The 19,268-nt window shown below is 39.8% G+C and overlaps 1 protein-coding gene across 3 annotated transcripts in view; it reads left to right on the plus strand.

Moving 5' to 3' along the window:
• Window positions 1-19,268, plus strand: part of LOC131539637 (gastrula zinc finger protein XlCGF7.1-like) — a 29,825-nt gene that overhangs the window by 9,082 nt on the left and 1,475 nt on the right. The window contains exons 1-4 of one of the 3 annotated variants that reach the window (XM_058774296.1): window positions 5,732-5,743; window positions 6,351-6,411; window positions 6,601-6,732; window positions 14,688-15,359. In XM_058774296.1, coding sequence (XP_058630279.1) covers window positions 6,648-6,732; window positions 14,688-15,359 — 757 coding nt within the window. In that variant the 5' untranslated portion in view covers window positions 5,732-5,743; window positions 6,351-6,411; window positions 6,601-6,647. Of the gene's footprint in view, window positions 1-5,546; window positions 5,744-6,350; window positions 6,412-6,600; window positions 6,733-14,687; window positions 15,360-19,268 lie in introns of those variants that run through there. The other 2 variants (XM_058774295.1, XM_058774298.1) reach the window with 2 other exon arrangements.

The raw sequence follows: 19,268 nt of genomic DNA on the forward strand, positions 1-19,268 counted from the left end.
TTGCACATTTAATATTACTGTTAGTATTGTATTAGTATTAGAGCCTGACCGATATACCATTTTGCTGATTTTATCAGCTGATATAAGCTGGTTACGATATATCTACATCAGCGTATATGCCACAGATATGCCAACGATATAAAACATTTTTTACAGAACATGTAATGTTGATAAAATGCCTGTAATTACTTAGTTTGTCTAGCAGAGCGCGCTCCATTGTTTGCCTTTTACTTCAGTAAAGGTCACTTGTTCAGGCAGCAGGAGACAAGCCGTCAAGCGTTGTCTTCACGACTCATAGTTAAACGCTTAAGTTGCTAACTAGTTTGTGAAATGTCTAACTTACTGTAAAGTTAATAAACAGTGACCCCATAAGTTTCCCTTTTCAATGCAAGTCCAATATAACACTAACCCAGTCAAGTGAGCCGCTGTCTGTGAACACCAAAGCCAGCCACCACCTGGATTTTGCTGCACGTCTGTTTATGGAATTAAGATGTTGTGATGCATGATGCTTCCAAAAAGTGTCTTTCTCAGCTTTTTGACCGTGCCATGCATTCATACCATGAATCCAAATATAGAAAAGCATTCAAATCCATGTGGTGGCTGGCTTGACCGAGTGTTCGCAGGTGACGGCTCACTTGAGGTTACGGCTCACCTTAAAACTGCCACGTTACTCATGCTTATCACATCAGTCACATCACATTTCCTAAGTCAGCATAGTTTGTCAGTACAGTAACGTAGCAGATTGAAAAGTTAGTATCTTTCTGCAGTCCAATAGACGGCAGTGCAGTGGTGGCCAACTACGTTGTCACCTAGTTGGCCAAAACTGGCCCGCCAGCAATAATATCTGGCCTGCACCCACAGCCAGATTATTTTGATAGCACTGGTTCTGAAATAGATCTGTCATGACAGCAACAGTTACTCACAATCAGAGTATGTGAGTGGAGCGGTGTGTTTTTCACTGGAGCGAGGAACGGATTTTTTAAAAGTCGGAGCGTCGTGGTTCCCTTTCAATTCGGTCACTCTACATTGCTAGGGGAAATACCTTTTCTTCGAATACTACTGAAGCCTTATTGAATCACGCCATGTGAAACTGGCCAATGGCGTTCAAGCGCGTGAAATATGAGCAGGAATCCCACTCTATATAAGGCAGTACTTGTACGTCATCCATTCAGAATTTTTTCCTTCAGCAAGAAGCCCATCAAAGAAATCTACTACTCACCGTGATCTACACGCTGCAGCGGACACGCCTTCTCTTCCCCTGCTGTGTTCCGGTGAACTTCGGACGGAGAAAAGATGACCTCTCGCGATTGCGTCTCCTGCGTAGAGCCAATCGAACCCTCCGATGGCCACGAATCGTGCGTCTTCTGCCTGGGTCGCACCCACGCAGAGGTGGCGCTTGGGGGGTCGGACTGCCCCCACTGCGAAGATATGAGTCTCCGGACTCTCAGGTTCCGTGTGGCCATCGTCCAAGGCGATGAACTCGCCCAACTAGCTCTGCCGCGCTCTTCCTCTGCAGCCTCTTTTGAGCCAAGGAGTAAAGTGCCTGCGAGCTTCTGATGCGGATCTGTCCGGGTCGGGTGACGAGACCGCGCCGGCTCAGTGCCCACGCGCTCCTCACCCCCCTGCTGCAGGTCCCCTTCCAGTGCGCTTCATGGCCGCTGATCTCCGCCCCTCCCCCAGCGCGCAAGATGTGGTGTCTTTCGGAGCCATGGAGGTGGATGAGGATGATGCCATCTCGGTGGCAGCATCTGCGAGAGAGGAGTGGTCCAACAGCCCACTGGATTACACTACGCCCATCAGTGACGCTGGGGACCTCCATCACAGTGATGTTGAGCTCCTACGTGTCCTGACCAAGGCAGTTGATGAGCTCGGTCTGGAGTGGGCGCTTCCTACCGAGCCGGCCAGAAGCCGTCTGGACGAGTGGTTCCTCCAGTCGGATCGCGGCCGAAAGGACACCCCGCGGAGGCCCGGCCCCTTTTTTCCGGAGGTGCACGACGAGATAGTGAAGTCGTGGAATGCGCCGCTCACCAGTCGGGTGCACAATCCGGGATCCTCCCTTCTGTCGTCTGTGGATGGCGCTGACCGAGCGGGGTATGTTAAATTCCCGCCCGTGGAGGAAGCCATCGCTGCCCACCTCTGTCCTGCAGCCGTGGCGAACTGGAGGGTGAGAAACAACGCGTCTCTCCCATCTAAACCTTGCCGCGCCACCGCAAACTTCTCTGGCAAGGCTTTCTCAGCGGCGGGCCAGGCAGCTTCAACACTGCATGTGATGGCGATACTTCAGGTGTATCAGGCCAAGCTTCTTCAGTCCCTGGATGAAGGTGGCCCGGACCCTGAAGTGTTCAAAGAGCTCCGACGTGCCACAGATCTGGCCCTCAGAGCGACGAAGGTGACAGCTCGAGCGATCGGCTGCAATATGGGTTATCTTGTGGTGCTGGATCGTCACCTGTGGCTTACTCTGACCGAGTTGAAAGATTCAGAGAAGACGGCTCTTCTGGACGCTCCCGTGAATTCCTCAGGTCTCTTTGGAGCGGCGGTAGAGACGTTCATGGAGCGCTTCGTTGAAGGGCAGAAGCAATCAAAGGCCATTAGCCACTTCTTACCAAAGCGTGCCGGCGCGAACCCTCCTGCGTGTTCCCGCTCCTCCTCAGTGCAGCGTGCGGGAAGACCATTCGCCCCTCCTACTGCTGTTTGGCGCGAGCATGAGCCAGCGGTGAGACAAAGACAGCCTTGGCTGAAGCGCCGCCAGAGCTCGAAGGGCCAGAGACCCCGCCCTGACAGAGATGGCAGGCCACCGGCTCCGGGATCAAAGCCACGTTCCTGATGCTGTCTCTCGGAGGAGCACTTTCCAAGATGGCAGCCTATCTTTTGTTTTGTTTAGTGTTTCTTTGTTTTAACTTGTTTTAAACTTGTCTTTTTAATGGATTTTAACATCCTCTCTAACAAAATTGTTTGCTTTTAACAAAGTTTGGTGAAAGCCATTTGAAAAATTGTGGGTTACCCCACAACTTATGAACTATTGTGTATCTGAGTTGGAGAACTATTCCAGGTGCTGTGCCTAATCAGCCTGGCCCTTCAACTATTAACCATCTGCTGCTATGGGGTTTGTTTTTTGCCCGAAAATTTCATTTGAAGTTAACCAAGGTGTGGGAACCCTGCATCCACATTGAAAGTGTATGCGGCCGCTATAACAGCCTTTCACACTCACGTCGAAAATCGCCCGATCGGCAGAAATGACCTGATCAAACGATTTTTAAAAGGAGCAAGAAGGCTGAACCCTCCTCGCCCTTCTACTCTACCCACTTGGGACTTGGCACTTGTGCTTGACGCTCTCACGGGACCCCGTTCGAGCCCATACAATCAGCGAGCTTGCGAGCGCTCTCTCCCAAGACAGCGTACTTATACCGAGCTCTCTAGACAGTTCAGACTCTCGGAGCAGCTGTTTGTATGTTTTGGTGGACGTACAAAAGGATTGCCTGTGTCCAAGTAAAGGCTGTCACACTGGATCATCGATGCAATTGCTTTGGCTTTCAGCTCTAAGAGCGTGGAATGTCCTATAAGGGGTTCGGGCCCACTCAACCCGTGGACTCGCGTCCTCGTGGGCCTGGGCAAATGGCATGTCTATTCAGGAAATTTGTATGGCGGCAGGCTGGTCGTCACCCAGCACTTTCGCGAGGTTTTATGACCTAGATGTGTTGTCGCTTGCCTCGCATGTGCTGTCAGTGCACGCGCTTACTCAACCTCTATGATCTGAGATGTGTATCAGAGTGGTTTCGACTAGGTCGTATACACCCTGTATTTACACGCGACCAATTCAATGCTGTCTCCATCAGTTTATCACAATGTTATGATATAGTTCACCACGTCTTTTAGGACTTGGTCTCCATCATACCAATATGGCAGTGCATCATAACATGATTTCATTGAAATTAAACAATTCAATTAATCTATATGTGAAAGCGCCAAAGCCGCCATTTCACTTTCTCTGTTTCACCGGAGTTAACTCCGCCTCTGGTGTGACACGGCATCGTCTTGCTGCCGCGCCCCCCCCTGACTTTTACATGGTTTCGACTAGGTCCTGTAGACCTGAGCTATGTTTACTCATTATGGCTCCGGATGTGAAACTTGACATACTTAGTCGAGCCAGGCTCCATCACTGTGACACAGCGGGATTTTATACATTCCCATAGCAATGTAGAGTGACCGAATTGAAGGGTAACACTCTCGGCTACTAACGTAACCTCGGTTCCCCGAAATGAGGGAACGAGACATTGCTCTTATTGCCGTGTCACCGAGCTCAGGATCTTGGAATGCCAAGTTGCTTCAGTCAAAGATTCTGAATGGATGACGTACAAGCACTGCCTTATATAGAGTGGGATTACCGCTCATATTTCGCGCGCTTGAACAAAAATGTGGCTTTTTGTTAATGACTGTCCTCCTACAGTATTTAATTCAGAGTAACAGCTCACTACCAGTTACAAAAGACTGATTATCCTTTGGCTATGTTCTGGCTCGCCAAACCATTTATACCAAATATACCTGTATTAAAATGCAAATTGTGACAAATGTGTTAAAGTTTTAACAGGAGTGTACAAATTCATAAAACAAACTTGATGTGGCCTAAATTTCAGTATTGAACATACTGAAATATAGGCCACGTACAGTATTGAACATGCACATAAAAGTCAGGGGTTTTATATATTAAAAATATGGACATGTAAAGTTCATTTGAGTTTTAAAATACCTGAAAATATGTATAATATGCATTTTCCAATAATATTTAAAAGAAGAAATAAAAAAAAATAAAAAAGTCAAGTTTAAATGTGATTCCTTCAATACCAAAAAGTACTGAGTATCTTTTGGTTTACCCGAGACTGTGTAGCATATGAACGAGAACAGGTTCAATTGGTGGAAGAATTAAATCCTCAGAAATAGAAAATGTGACATTTAAAATTATATTGAATAATGCCCCAAAACAGTTTATTATGATAAATAGAATTTCAGCCCATCACATCTCTTTCTGTCTCTCTCTGTTTTTCCCCTCTCTTCCTATCCAGTGTGCTCCACACTCCAGTCCAGTAGTTTGTGGAAATAATGTGCCAACCGCCATTTAAAGGAAAATAAGTAGTACTTTTTAAATTGAAATAAGACAAATTTACAAACAAAACAGCCTTGATGAACTAATATCAAATTACATAAGGCAGACACCATCATACGTTACATGTGACAGTGGGGAAATTTTGAAATCAGCATAAAAAGCTATTGAAAGCAAAAAAAACAAAACAACAACAACAAAAAAAAGGTACAAATAAACAAACAAATCTAGGGGGTATAAAAGCTACCAGGCACTTAACTTGTAAAAAAAAAACGGCTACTGTAATAGCTTTTTCAGTTAAGAGAGTGCAGAGGGGTGAAGCAAAAATTTTAAGCTCATTTTACAAATGAAGGCTACATTTATGAATAAAGAATTTAGCAAATCCCATCAAATTTGACCTAAGGAATTATTTCAATGGATATATGCCATTTATAATTTTTAAATTAAGTTCTTCTACTTTAGGAAAAATTGAATAAGTGAGGTAACTTATGTTTTTCAGCCCCTCCGTATCAAAATCTTAAAAAAAAAATGTAGCGATGACTGAGGTTCGGATGACGTCACTTAGCGCTTGAGGACTTTTATTTCAGTTTGGGAGTGTGACGTCATAAGGCTGCGCCGCACTGCTGCGTCTGATTCTGCCGAAGAAAGGTTTGTGTTTACCAGCTTATTGACAAGAATGGGCAATTATACACTTACCCGAATTTTATTACAAAATATGGCTTTTTTGTAAACGAAAAAGAATTTAACAAAGTAATTAAGGCTATTCCCAGTGGTATAATAATTTTAACCAAATTATCTGATGTAAATATCAATTATATAAACCTACAAAATCCCCAACTTTTTGTAAATGGTCGTTCCTTTTTTGATAAACGTTGTTAATAACAGTTTTATAAGAAACTCCTTTGATGTTTGGATCCAATTTTCCATGTAAATAAAAAAAAAAAAAAAAAAAAGGTTTGTGTTTTAAACATTTAAAATGTTTAAATGGAAGAAAATGTTAAGACAAATGCGTAGCCTCTACAAGAATTGTAGAGCTAATGATTTATTGTTGAATATGAATGTTGTAATGTTTTATCGAATATTAGCAAACGTTATGTTTTGAGTGAAGTACATCCACATTTGAGTAACAGAAACGGTGCTTCTCACTTCGTTTTCTTCATAAACCTTAAACTCAAATTCAGGCACTGTCAAGTAATGGTGAAAGAAACGGAGTTTTTCGAAAAACTCCGCATCAATATAATCAATTATTTCGCAGAATGATTCACTGGAAGTGCTCCAATCATTGCACCCTGACGACACCTACTTGTGGAAACACTGTAAATGCAACGAGAACACAAACACGAATCATAATTTACAAACCAACAGGACATGTTTTGATGAAAGTAGAATCTATTAATTGTAGTCTGCAAATTCTGCGAATATAATATTATTTGGTGTGTGTATGTGTGTTAAAGGTCTAAATATTAAGTGTCTGTATGATTGTATGTCTGTGTCCAAATGTGCAGAAAAACTCTTGGTGAAGCAACTGATATCCACATGACATATTATAAAGATGGCGTTTATTAAAGAGGAGAGTGAAGACATGAGGATTGAAGAAACATTCAGAGTCAAACAAGAAGATACTGAGGAACAAACAGGTTGGTTTTCATTCTCAAAGCTCAACTCAGTCATTTGATCCTTATTTTAATGTTGACTTCTACATAAATAAATGTTGTTGCATTGGTAAGAACCTACCGACTTTGTCCACACAGGATATAACACCTGTTATACTTGTGGTGTTCCAAATCCAAAATAACTGGCCTACAAAAAAAAAAAAAAAAAAAATGCTTATAAATTGCTACCAAATATTGGATCTTTCAACGTGGTTTTTTTTTTTTTTTCAAATAGCACAAGTGTATTTCTTTTTGGAACTGATTGATTGTAAGCCTCATTGATCTGAGCTTATGCACCTCAGTTTTTTGAGGGAATATTGCTAGAATAATCTACAAAATATATTTTTTTCTTAACTCAAATACGGAGATGCATATCAGAGCGATCAGTGAGGCTTATGACCAATCAGTGCCAAAAAATATATAAATAAAAAAAAAAAAAACTGTTCTAATTAACAGTAAACACGTTGACTGATTGAAAAATGATTGAATCCAATATGTGCTGATAATATGGCATAATGAGAGATTTACAAGCAGTTTTCAAAACGATGGTGATTTTTAGATTCAGTGATTAATTTAGTGATTATAGTGATTTTGGTTAGTGATTTTTTTTTTTCAGGAAAAGAAACCTTCTCTTTTCTGTCCCTAGCACTTTAGAAAACATCCTATAACACAAAGTTCAATTTTATCTAGCCAGGGGTGCGTTTCTCAATAGCTAACTATGGTGGTAAATCCCATTGAACTCTATTGGTAACGACGGTACTTGCGACCATAGTTGCTTTTGGGAAACGCACCTCAGATTGACTGATTTGGAATTGTGCAGAACCTGCAAAAATCTGTGCATGCTTGAAGAGTTTCATTCAAAATTAATGCAAATTAGATTATTTGGTTTCTTTAGAAAACAATTACTAACATTAACTATTTGATATCTGGAAATGCCTAGTAATTAATATCATGATGACTAGTGTTTATCATCATAAAATTATGTAAAATAATTGCTGCAATGGTCAAAACTTTGCTAATGCTAACTTAGTTCTGTGTAGCTTACACAGCATATTAGGGTGTTTTCACACCTTGTTTGTTTCAGCTCTCTAAACTAACTGTAACTGTACAGTTCATTTGTGGGTCCGTTTGTGGTTCGATTTCCTCGTGATTTGTGAAAGCAATAATGACCCAGTACGCTTTGTATAGACCAATATAACCGTAATGCTTGAGGTTGAACTAAGCAGTTTATCATTTGTATTCATGTGTTTTGTTTTGTTTTTTATGTATGTGTATAGTTTACTATTTTTTTTATTTAGAATCAAAGTCTAAAGCTAAAAAATCGGAGTCTGTGACCATTATACACTATGCAATTTTCTGTGGAATCTGTCAGCTGTAATCTGCAGACTGGCTCCGACTTTCCTCAACTAGCATCAACTTGTTCAGACTGTAAAATCGGGGGAAAATTGGGGCAAAAATTGCATAGTGTATTCCAGGCTTTACCAAAAATCACACTATGAAAAACAACAAAGACTCAGGTACTAACAGTAAATTTTTAATATGAACACTTATCAAACATTACAAAAAAAATCATATCAGAACATATTTATGAAATTGTTTTTAAACACTTTTATTAAACAGTTTTGTTTTTACAAAATTATTTGAAAATAAACCGTATTCTGATTTTTTTTTTTTTGCAGATTTGTTTTAACTTGTTTTTCTTTGTGTTGTTTTACATTTATGCTCAACATCATAACTGAACCAGGGCTCGACGTTAACGCTTGTCCGCTTGTCCGGGACAAGTGAATGTTTTTGTCTGGCAAGTGAAAGAGAAAAGTAACTTGAAAAAGTCAATACCAAAAACAATAATAACTGCCTTTATTTATGATATAGCCTTTGTTATAAGGGTGTGCGATATATATCGTTTGCGATAATTTCGTAATTGTTGTTTTAAGGAGTAGGCTATATTGCAAGAATCAAACAAAACACACCTACAGAGTGCACGCATACGTAAAGTCGTCTAGGTTTCACTGCATGATTCAGTATTACAATGCATGAAGAATGATCAGAAAATTCAAGCTATGGGGGCAGAAAATGTATATATTTATATAATTTCATATAGTTAAACAATATCACACGTAGATCGAGCACCGTTTTTTTTTTTTTGCTCCAAAAACCATCATGAGTACAAATGTGATTTAATAACAGTTCAATAAACAAGTAGTTAACATTAAGAGACTTACGTTTTAGACAAAATATTTCCTGTTTTTGCTTTGTTTCACCAACAAAAATAATTCCAAACACAGCCACAACACTGTTTTGCGTCTCTGAGCAACATGACGGCATTTCGTTCCTGAATGAATCAACCGTTTAAATGATTCGGTTCAGTCGCAGTGACTCACTTATTAACAGTGACTTGATGCCACCTACTGGTGGTTTTAATTTCACATTGACAGTATTTTTAAAATAATTTCAAAAATCAGTATTCAACGTTTTATGAATCAAAACATTATTTGTAACAGCCCAAATGTCTTACACTAATTGACTGATTAAATTGAACTCTAATTTAAAAATGTTAAATTTAAGTTTGAAAATTCATATATAAAAAAAGAAGTAAATATTAGCATTTTATTTTTAAGTTTAATATAAAATAATTGTATTTGTAATTAATACTCCCTTTTTATTTTAAAATATAATAGTATTATCACACTTTATTATTTTTTTCATTATTTTATTTAAAAATAAAAATCTAACTAAATAAACTAAATGTGTGTTTTGTATAACTACAATAAATAATTATATTTATAACTCAATTAAAATGTATTTTTTTTCTCTCTGGGCAAGTAACTTTTATACTCGGGCAAGTAAATGACAAATTTACTTGTCCGAAGGACAACCACATGAGATTGCTTAATGTCAAGCACTGTGAACAATTTAATATTTCTGTAAAATTACAACTTTTCCTAAGTTCTGTAGACTCATTTCATAAATTCAAGAAATTACCCAAGACGAGATGAGCACACAGCAAGTGTGTGCTTTCTGCATATGAATTTCTTGCACTTCACACACATGGTGCTGGTTATGCTGTCACGTTTGGATGGGCACACATCACATCTCTTCCTTTTATTCCCGACTTCTGTGTTCACTACTTCGTTTTCTGTGGGACTGACTCCGGGTCCACCTGCTTGCACTGACTCAACCAAAGCTGAAGCCGCTGGTGATCGAGGTGGGCAGGTGTGTCTCTGGATCTCAGGTGTGATGAGAGCTTTTCCCAGCTCTTCCAGGAACATCCGACGTTTGTTCAGCTTGCCCTCATTCCAGGTTGGGTCCATCTCGCTCCACAGGATGAAGGCATTATATGCTGACACGTCCAGGATGTTGTAGAAGACGACCAAAGGCCAACAGACAGTCTTGCGCTGGCAGCTGAAGGATGATGTAACTTTGTCCAAGTTGTCGACGCCACCTTTTGTGGAATTATAGTCCAGTATCATTTCTGGCTTCAGGTCCTCTCTTGCACTCAGTGATGCATCCGTATGCATAGTACTCATCACAAGGACATTTTATTTTATTTTTTTGGACAGTAGGAAACAACTGTTGCAGTTTCAGAGAAAGCTAATTTTGACGAATGCATCTATCTGCCCTACATGCTCAGAATCTCTCTGGGTAGCTCAGGTTTTTTGTTTTTTTAATTGTTCCAATCAAAGTCTGCTTTCGCTTGAGTAGCTCAACACCAAGGTTGTACAATGTAAAGAAATTGTCACAGGTTATGCAGTGACCTTGCAGCCCTTCGCTCATTTGGAGAACCACCCACATCCCCTGGTTTCTCTCAGGTGCTCCACCTGCTGGCTTGCTTGTGTAAATTGCTAATCCTAGCTGGATTTGGCAGCACAGGCCGTCCATACTTTGATGCCATATCTGGCTGGCTTTTTTGGAATATACTGACGAAAAGGACAGCGTCCTCTGAATGGTATGAGGCGTTCATCAACTGTAATGTGTGGTCCAGGATTGTAAAAGTGAGGCAGATTTTCTACCCACTTGTCCCACACATCTCTGATTGGTGCCAGTTTGTCCCTCTCACAGCGACTGGATCTGGTTTCACGGTTGTCAAAACGAATGACCTGAGAAATATGTGGAATCTTTCCCTAGACATCGTGGAGCTAAATATTGCCCTTCCACACTCTGTACTCCATAAGCTTGCAGTTGCCTCGCCTCTTGATCTGTACACTCCAGCTAAAATTAGCAATCCAATATAAGCATTCAAATCAATAAGATCAAGTGGTTTCCATTTCTCACCAAACACACGGCTTCCCTCAAGATTGGTCATATCCAGGATAGTGTCTTCTATTGGTTGCAAATACAGTTCAAAAGCTGAGTGTATGTTGTGGATACTTGAGGTAGAAAATCGTGTCGGACCTGCAACGTTCTTGATAACCATGGATGCTGGCAGTCTTCCTTGCCGTTCTTTTGACATCCATCGCTCCCTGCTTGATGGTTGCTGTTCTTCATCATCTCTCTCTGATGAGGTTGTGGATGTGGCAGCCTAGTCCTCATCCTTTAAGTAATCATCCGTAGACCATTCATTTTCTGAATCTTTAAAATTGTCCTCTATCTCTGAAGAGTCCTCTAATTTTGAAACATATTCACTGGTATCAGTATCAGAGTCCAAAACCTATGAAATTACGTCTTTTACTGTTAATCTTCGGGAGCTAATTTTTTCCTGCTGTCTCTGTCAAAGTCTCATGCAACACTGAACAAAAGTGCGGGAGGGCTCATTATTCCCTCACAGAGGAGTGTGAAACAAGACATAGGAAAAACATACATCAAAGACATGTTTTCTTTTTTGGCTCTGTGAAGCTGCCTTTTAAAGGTTTGGTTAAAAGCTAGGTGTTTCAGATATCTTGAATACAGAAATAAGAGCTAATTTGTTCTATCTGTGTCTGACAATTTTTTTACATTTGTCTTTCTGTTTTGCACTTAATTCTAAATATTGTGATTTAGCTTTTTTTGGTTATGTTTGGTTAGGGTTAGAACTGAACTCAGCAATACACTTGCACTTTGGACTGGAGTTGAAGAGACTTGACAAGTAAACGTTACTTTAGGGATTTTCACACTGTGCTTAAGCCCGGGTTATCGTCGTTCTAAACACCGCTTTTAACCCCGGGTAAAGACACGTTTCATACCTGTAATTTGAAAGCGGTGTTAGCACCGCATTTTATCTGGGATTATGAAACCCTGCTCCGGAGCAGGGTTAGCACTGCATTTGTGGTGTTAACCCGCATTGCCGTGCTAAGTTTGTTCAGTGTGAAATGAAGTGGTGTTTGCTTGTTTTTGCTGGACGCTTGGCAACAGACAGCCAATCAGAAATTGAGCAGCGAGGCTCATGCCACATCAGTAACAGGAAACGCGCATTGTGTAAACTGCAGCCGGTGAAAAGAAATATCAAAAGACGGAAAGAACTGGAGCGAATAGGAGACTGTATTATTCTTACGGTACTGTACAAGTAAACAATAACGTATCTCCACACTTAAAAGAAATTCAAAGAAATATTCACATACTTTGCTCCTTGTTTTCCTTCCTTTGTGCGTCACATGAGGCCGTTCACATGTCGCGCCTAAAAACGTTTTTAAAACGCTAAGCGCGCCGAGTTCTCCTTCTTTCCACAGCGCTGTAGCTTGCGCTCCCATGACGTCTGCCGTTGCTAAGCAACCATGACCTGCACTCTTCATGAAGATGCAGAAGTTTCAGCAAAGGATAAATGCTGTTCGTCCAATCAGACAGTGACACCGCAAATATGCAAATAAGAACGTTAACCGGGGTTTAGGAATGTACAATGTGAAACGTCTGTTAATGAATAACCTGGGTTAACGCTTAACCCCAGGCATAGTATGAGCAGTGTGAAACGTGATTACAGATAACCCAGGATTCCGCTTATCCGGGGTTTAGGATGACCCAGGGTTAACCATTTCAAGTGTGAAAAGCCCTTTTGTGTCTGTACAGTTGCTTTTGAATAGCTGCATATGCGGGTCAAATTGACCCACGAACATCACAAACCGTATAAGAATTTCTGTATGTACATTTCATAACACCTCAGCATTGCATGCATGTTCATGACCCTAAATGGGAAAAAGTCACAGAATGTCAAGAAAAACAACATTGGTTTAAAAGTATCTCAGGTAAATTAAAGAAAGGAATGATAGCTAATTTTAACATCTGTGGTTGACAAAATATATTTCTGTATTGAAATAAGTGGGGGAAATCTCCTTTGTTTGGCTTCATAGGCTAGTAAAAAAATAAAATAACAAAATATGACCAAGAAATGTTACTATTCTGGGTCTGTAGAGTTGGCTTAAAACGTTAAAATAGGCGGGTCAAGTTGACCAGGGAACAGTACGAACATAACAAAAAAATTTTTGGACATGCCAAAACACATCAGCATGTTGAAACTTTGCATGCATGTTCATGACCCTAAATGAGAAAAAGTCACAAAATTTAAAAAACAACAACATAGGTTTAATAGTATCTCAGATAGATTAAATAAAGAAATAATAGCTCATTTTTACCACTTTGGCTGACAAAATATTTTTTCTGTATTGAAATGAGTGGGGAAAAGCTACTTTTTTTGCTTCATAGGATAGTAAAAAACTAAAATAACAAAATATAACCAAGATATGCTGTTATTTTGGGTCTGTAGAGTTGCCTTAGAGCATTAAAATAGGTGGGTCAAATTGACCCGGGAACAGTACGAATGTAACAAATTTTTTTTGGACATGTCAAAACAAAATTTGCATGCATGTTCATGACCCTAAATGAGGAAAAGTCACAAAATCTCAAGAAAAAAAACATAAGTTAACTGATATTTCCGACAACTCAAAACGGGTCAAATTGACCCGGAACAGTACATGAGGGTTAACTCCAACCCTGCTCATGGAGAGCTACCATATTGTAGAATTCAGCTTCAAACCTAATCCAACACACCTGGACCAGCTAATCAAGATATTCAGGGCTGCTTAATTACTAACAGGTGTGTTGAAGCAGGGTTGTAACTTAAAGCCTGGCTCACACTGTGCGATTTTGGCCACGATTTGGTCGTCTGGGACAAATTTTGAAAATCCTAAAAGATTCCTATGATCCTAGGCTAAAATCCGTAGTCTTTGATCGCTGGTTTGACATGTTCACCGACAGCCGATTAATGGCTGTTGCGATCAAATTTCACCTCCGACGAAATTCTGGCAGTGTCAGAAGATTTGGCGCACAGTCCTGCAGTGTGACTACCCCTGCGACGAATATCAAACTGTCTCCGTTTTTCAAGGCAAGCTATGAGCAGAATTAATGCTTGAGAATTATTCTATCAGCTATAAACTCCGGTGCTCCCGTCCTCCGCTCACCGAATTCATCTGATATGTTTCTTTTTTATATAAACACTGGTTGCGCCACTGTTTTCATCTGCGTGTGTATGAATACATACACTATTCTTCTTAAACACGCCGGTATTGCCGCCGTTCGTATACTTTTCATGACAGCCAACATTTCGGTGCCGCGTGGAATGCAGTTCGCAGTCACTGGACGTGTATGGGTTGATAATGTAAAACTTCGGATAAGTTTTCTTGCGCGCACCCATTTTTAACTCGTCTTGACTGTCGTACAGTCTGACATTAATGACAACTGAGATCCCATAGTGTGACATAATCATCATGTTCGTACAGTCTGACAAGTACAATCCTAAAGGACTTTTAAAAAATCGCACAGTGTGAGCCCGGCTTAAGTCTGCAGGAAGGTAGCTCTCCAGGAGCAGGGTTGGAGAACCCTGGTCTTTACTGAGTAATTAAAGACAGCTCCTTAGCTCTTCACTTTACCTCTGTTGTGCTTGGCCCCTTAATTGCTCTTTGAAGCTATATTTTATAATTTCTGTTGCTTTGTGCCATTAAACTTGGGTTAACTTTTCTTTATCCTTTTCACCTTAGCCGTGATGCTGCTTAAAGAGGAAAATAAAATGGAAGAAGATCAGTATGAAAAACATGATTTTATTACTGGAGAAAAATCTTTTAGTTGCTCACTGACTGAAAAGACCTTACTTAAAATAAATCAGAGAAGTTCTTTCATTTGCCAACAGTGTGGAAAAAGTTTCAGTCGAAAAGGAAGCCTTAAAATCCACCAGCGAATTCACACTGGAGAGAGTCCTTTCACCTGCCCACAGTGTGGAAAAAGTTTCACTCAAAAAGGAAGCCTTAAAATCCACCAGCGAATTCACACTGGAGAGAGTCCTTTCACCTGCCAACAATGTGGAAAAAGTTTCACTCAAAAAGGAAGCCTTAAAATCCACCAGCGAATTCACACTGGAGAGAGCCCTTATGCTTGCATAGAGTGTGGAAAAAGTTTCATTAGAAGAGGAAGCCTTAAAAGCCACATGACGGTTCACACTGGAGAGAAGCCTTACACATGCCCTCAATGTGGAAAGTGTTTTACACGTAAAGCAACCCTAAACGCCCACATGAAAATTCACACTGGAGAGAGTCCTTACACCTGCAAACTGTGTGGGAACACCTTCTCACAAAAAGGAAATCTAAAGACTCACATGAGAATTCACACTGGAGAGAGGCCGTTCATTTGTGGCCAGTGTGGAAAAAGATTCAGAGGTAAAGTAAACCTCAATTACCACATAAGGATTCACTCAAGACAGAACTGTTTTATATGTCATCGGTGTGGGAGAAATTTCACAGACAGGAAACACTTTAAGAAACATGTAATAACTCACACTGAAGAGACGCCATTTTCGTGTCTTCAGTGTAAAAAGAGTTTTACATATCAAAAAGACCTGAAACATCATTTGCTATCTCATTATGGAAAGAAAGTGCAGTATTCTGAATGTGGTAAAATGTTTAAAAAAAGGAGCAATTTCAAAAATCACCTTCACGTTCACGCTGGAGGAAGGCGATTTAATTGTGATCAGTGTAATAAAAGTTTTCTTTTGCCTTCACACTTACAGATACACCTGAAAAGTCATGCAGATGTAAGACCCTATTTGTGTTCTTTGTGTGGAAAGAGTTTTAAATGGCTCAGCAATTTAAAATGGCACCAGAAAATACGTATCTGTGTGAAATTAAGGTTACGATTACACTGCAGCTGATTGTAGGCCAAATCTGATTGTCCACCTTCCTGATCATTTGCATTATTCACCTCTGTATACTAGAAGAGGATTTTTATTTTCATGTCATATGTACATATGAGTGGTTGTAGTAGGCACCCTCAAATTTCAATTGTATGGTGGCATTGGTTCATTAAGTATATTGTAAACTCAAAATCAAAAGTTAAAGCGGTCATCGGATGCTCATTTTCCACAAGTTGATATGATTCTTTAGGGTCTTAATGAAAAGTCTATAACACACTTTGGTTAAAATTTCTCAATGGTAGTGTAAAATAACACTGTTTTTACCCTGTCAAAAACAGCTCTGTTCACATCAAGCCGTTATGGTGCAATTTCCCTTAAAATGCTAATGAGCTATGCTCACCCCGCCCTTCTTTTCTCTTGGGTGGCGCACAGTTCTCTGAGAGACTGTAAACTTTAGCCGCATTCATCGTGAAACTTGCTAACTAGCACATTATTAGAAAAGGCGATTTGCAAAATTCATTAAAACAACTTGTACTCACTGGAGGTGAAGCTGGATCACAAATGATTTGTGCGAACATAGATGCATTTAGGTAGATCGGAGGATTAATTTCCTTCAAAAACAAAGCTAATCCACTGCGTCTTCAGCGGCTCAGATGTCGGGAGTAAATGATGACTGCTATGTTCATTATTACATCCAACAACAGAACACCTCTATTATTTAAGAGTCATTCTGGTCTACACCTGCTCCAGCGTCGAAACAATGGCGGACTGGTCACAGCTCACTTAGGGCGGGTCTATGGTAAAACACCAGTGTCAATCAACAATCGTGGGAGGGACCTTGGCCTGTGTGACGTCAAAAAAAAAAAAAAAAAAAACTGGGTGGATTTTTTTTTTTTTTTTATCATTATAGGGTGGTTGTGTACACACACACTGCCAACACACATTTCAGTTCAAACAACATGTAAAAGTGAATTTTGAATACTGTTGTCTTGAACCTCCCCTCAACCCCCCTCTATTTCAGTTTGGCTCAAAGATTTGGTCTTTTTTTTTTAAACTTTAAAAAATGAAGTACAATATTAGCGGTAGGGGGGAATCTTTTTTTGAAAAATGGCAACAATTTATCACATTCTTTAATGATTTACAAATCTTGAACGTGGATTGAGTGGAGATATATATGTATACCCCTTATTTTATCATTATTATGTTATCTTAATTGTTATGTGTATATATGTATGTTGATGTATTTTTTTTTTAATATATATATTATTTTTATTTTTTTCTTCTTACTTTTCAGTTGTCATAGTGTACTAATTGGGGATTGCTTTGTTAGGGCTGGGTAAGATCGTATTATGGTGGGTGGGGTGGTATAAAATGTAAAAATGCAAAATGTCTATGACAAAAAAAAAAAGTGAATTTTGCATCCGATGACCCTTGCAGCTAATTGCCACAATGTAAATGAAAGATGATAAATAAAAAGATATTAACTAAAGATGAATCATATAATGCAGTGCAATGTTCATTATTTTATTTGAGAGAATACACAGGTAAACAAATCACATTTGACACAACCTGTTTTTATCTGGGACCTCGCAATATAAAAAAGCACTGATTGGAAGGAATTGCCTGACGCTCTCATACCATAATGTGTGACCAAAAACCTCAATATTAATATTTAATCCATAAATCATTAGTGTAAAGATAGATTTTGTTGATGTTGAAAAAAATAATTTTTTTGGTAGCAGTCTGTGCTATTGTGATAGAGGTCTCCAAACTCGGTCCTGGAGCGCTGGTGTCCTGCAGAGTTTGCCTCAAAACACCTACCTGAAAGTTTCTAGCATGCCTAGTAAGAGCTTGCTTAGCTGGTTCAGGTGTGTTTAATTAGGATTGGAATTAAACTCTGCAGGACACCGATCCTCCAGGAACGAGTTTGGAGACCCCTGGATTAAAGTAACTGTTTAAGGGGGAAATCGGATGCCCATTTTCCACAAGTTGGTATGATTCTTTAGGGTCTTCATGAAATGTCTGTAACGTACTTTGGTTAAATTTCCGCAATGGTCTTGTAAAACAACAGCCTTTTACCTTCAAAAACCACTCTGTTCACAGTGACCCATTTTGGTGCACGTCTCTTTAAATGATATACACCGATGTGAGCTCCAGGGTGTCAGCAGCCGTTCATCGCTTGTGAACCTGCTGAGAACATCCTTACCTCGGCCAGTTCTTCTGGAATTTGCTGCTGGCTCTGATGTCTTTATAGTGGTTAAACACAAGATGTAATTTGTTTTGTATAATCTAACAGGCAATCTTTAGTGTTATTAAACTAATTGTTCCAGAGCAAATACTTTTGAGAGAGGGCAAAGTTTTATATTTTTATATAACTTTAATGTTATATCAAAGTGCTGGCTTTGTACTTTTGACTGAATTGCTTAGCTACATTTATAATGTATATTGTTGTTTATTAGAATATTACTGGTAAATAAATATAATTTTATATAAATAATAGAAGTATTTAATAAAAGTATTTGTTATTGAGGAATGGTCCATGTGTTATTGTTGGGGATTTTGGTTACATTGTTCCACCATCAGTCTTTACGAGTGAGTCGGTATGAAAGACTTGTATTTTGAAAAGGGCTGAAACAAGGTTGTAAACAAGGAGATTATTTTTACATTCAACAACACCTTGTAAAATGCAACCAACAAATGCATTGACCAGTGTTATCATGGGAAATCCCTTAACAGCTGCAAGAATACTACGACAAAGATATTGCCTTCCTCAGCAGACATTCAAACTGTTATTTTAATATGAATATGAGATGGATCTCAAGAACGAATGCTGTATCACAGGGGTCCTCAACTCTGGACCTCGAGATCCACTTTCCTGCAGAGTTTAGCTTGAATCCTAATCAAACACACCTGAACAAGCAAATCAAGATCTTCATGATTACTATAAAGTTGCAGGTAGGTGTGTTTATTCCAGGTTGGAGATGATCTCTGCAGGAAAGTGGATCTTGCAGACCCCTGCTGTATCAGATGCAGGTAATCACACTCACTTAATTGATCTTTCTCTCATAATACTCTACTTATAACAGTAAGCTTCTAACTTCAATGAAGCAACTCAGCATTGATTTGTTACTAGTTTGTGTGACATATTCAAATTAGTAACAGAGGTTTGGGCTAATCTGTTAAGGCTGTGGCACACCAAGCCAATGGTCGGCCGTCGACCAACATTGGGCCATCAGTGAGTGTCTAACAGGCTAGTTTGTTTGGTGTGTTCCTCACATCAGCGCTTAGCGGGCTCACATTGGCAGCAGTTTGCCCGATTCAACATGTTGAATCAGCGTTGGGGCCGTTGGTGAGAATGAGAACTCTGATTGGATGCTCAGTTTAACAAACAAGTGGAATTAAGCCCGAGAATTAAAGTGGAAGTGATGAAACGAGC

This window comes from Onychostoma macrolepis, chromosome 04, assembly GCF_012432095.1.
Source record: "Onychostoma macrolepis isolate SWU-2019 chromosome 04, ASM1243209v1, whole genome shotgun sequence".
Lineage (NCBI taxonomy): Eukaryota > Metazoa > Chordata > Actinopteri > Cypriniformes > Cyprinidae > Onychostoma > Onychostoma macrolepis.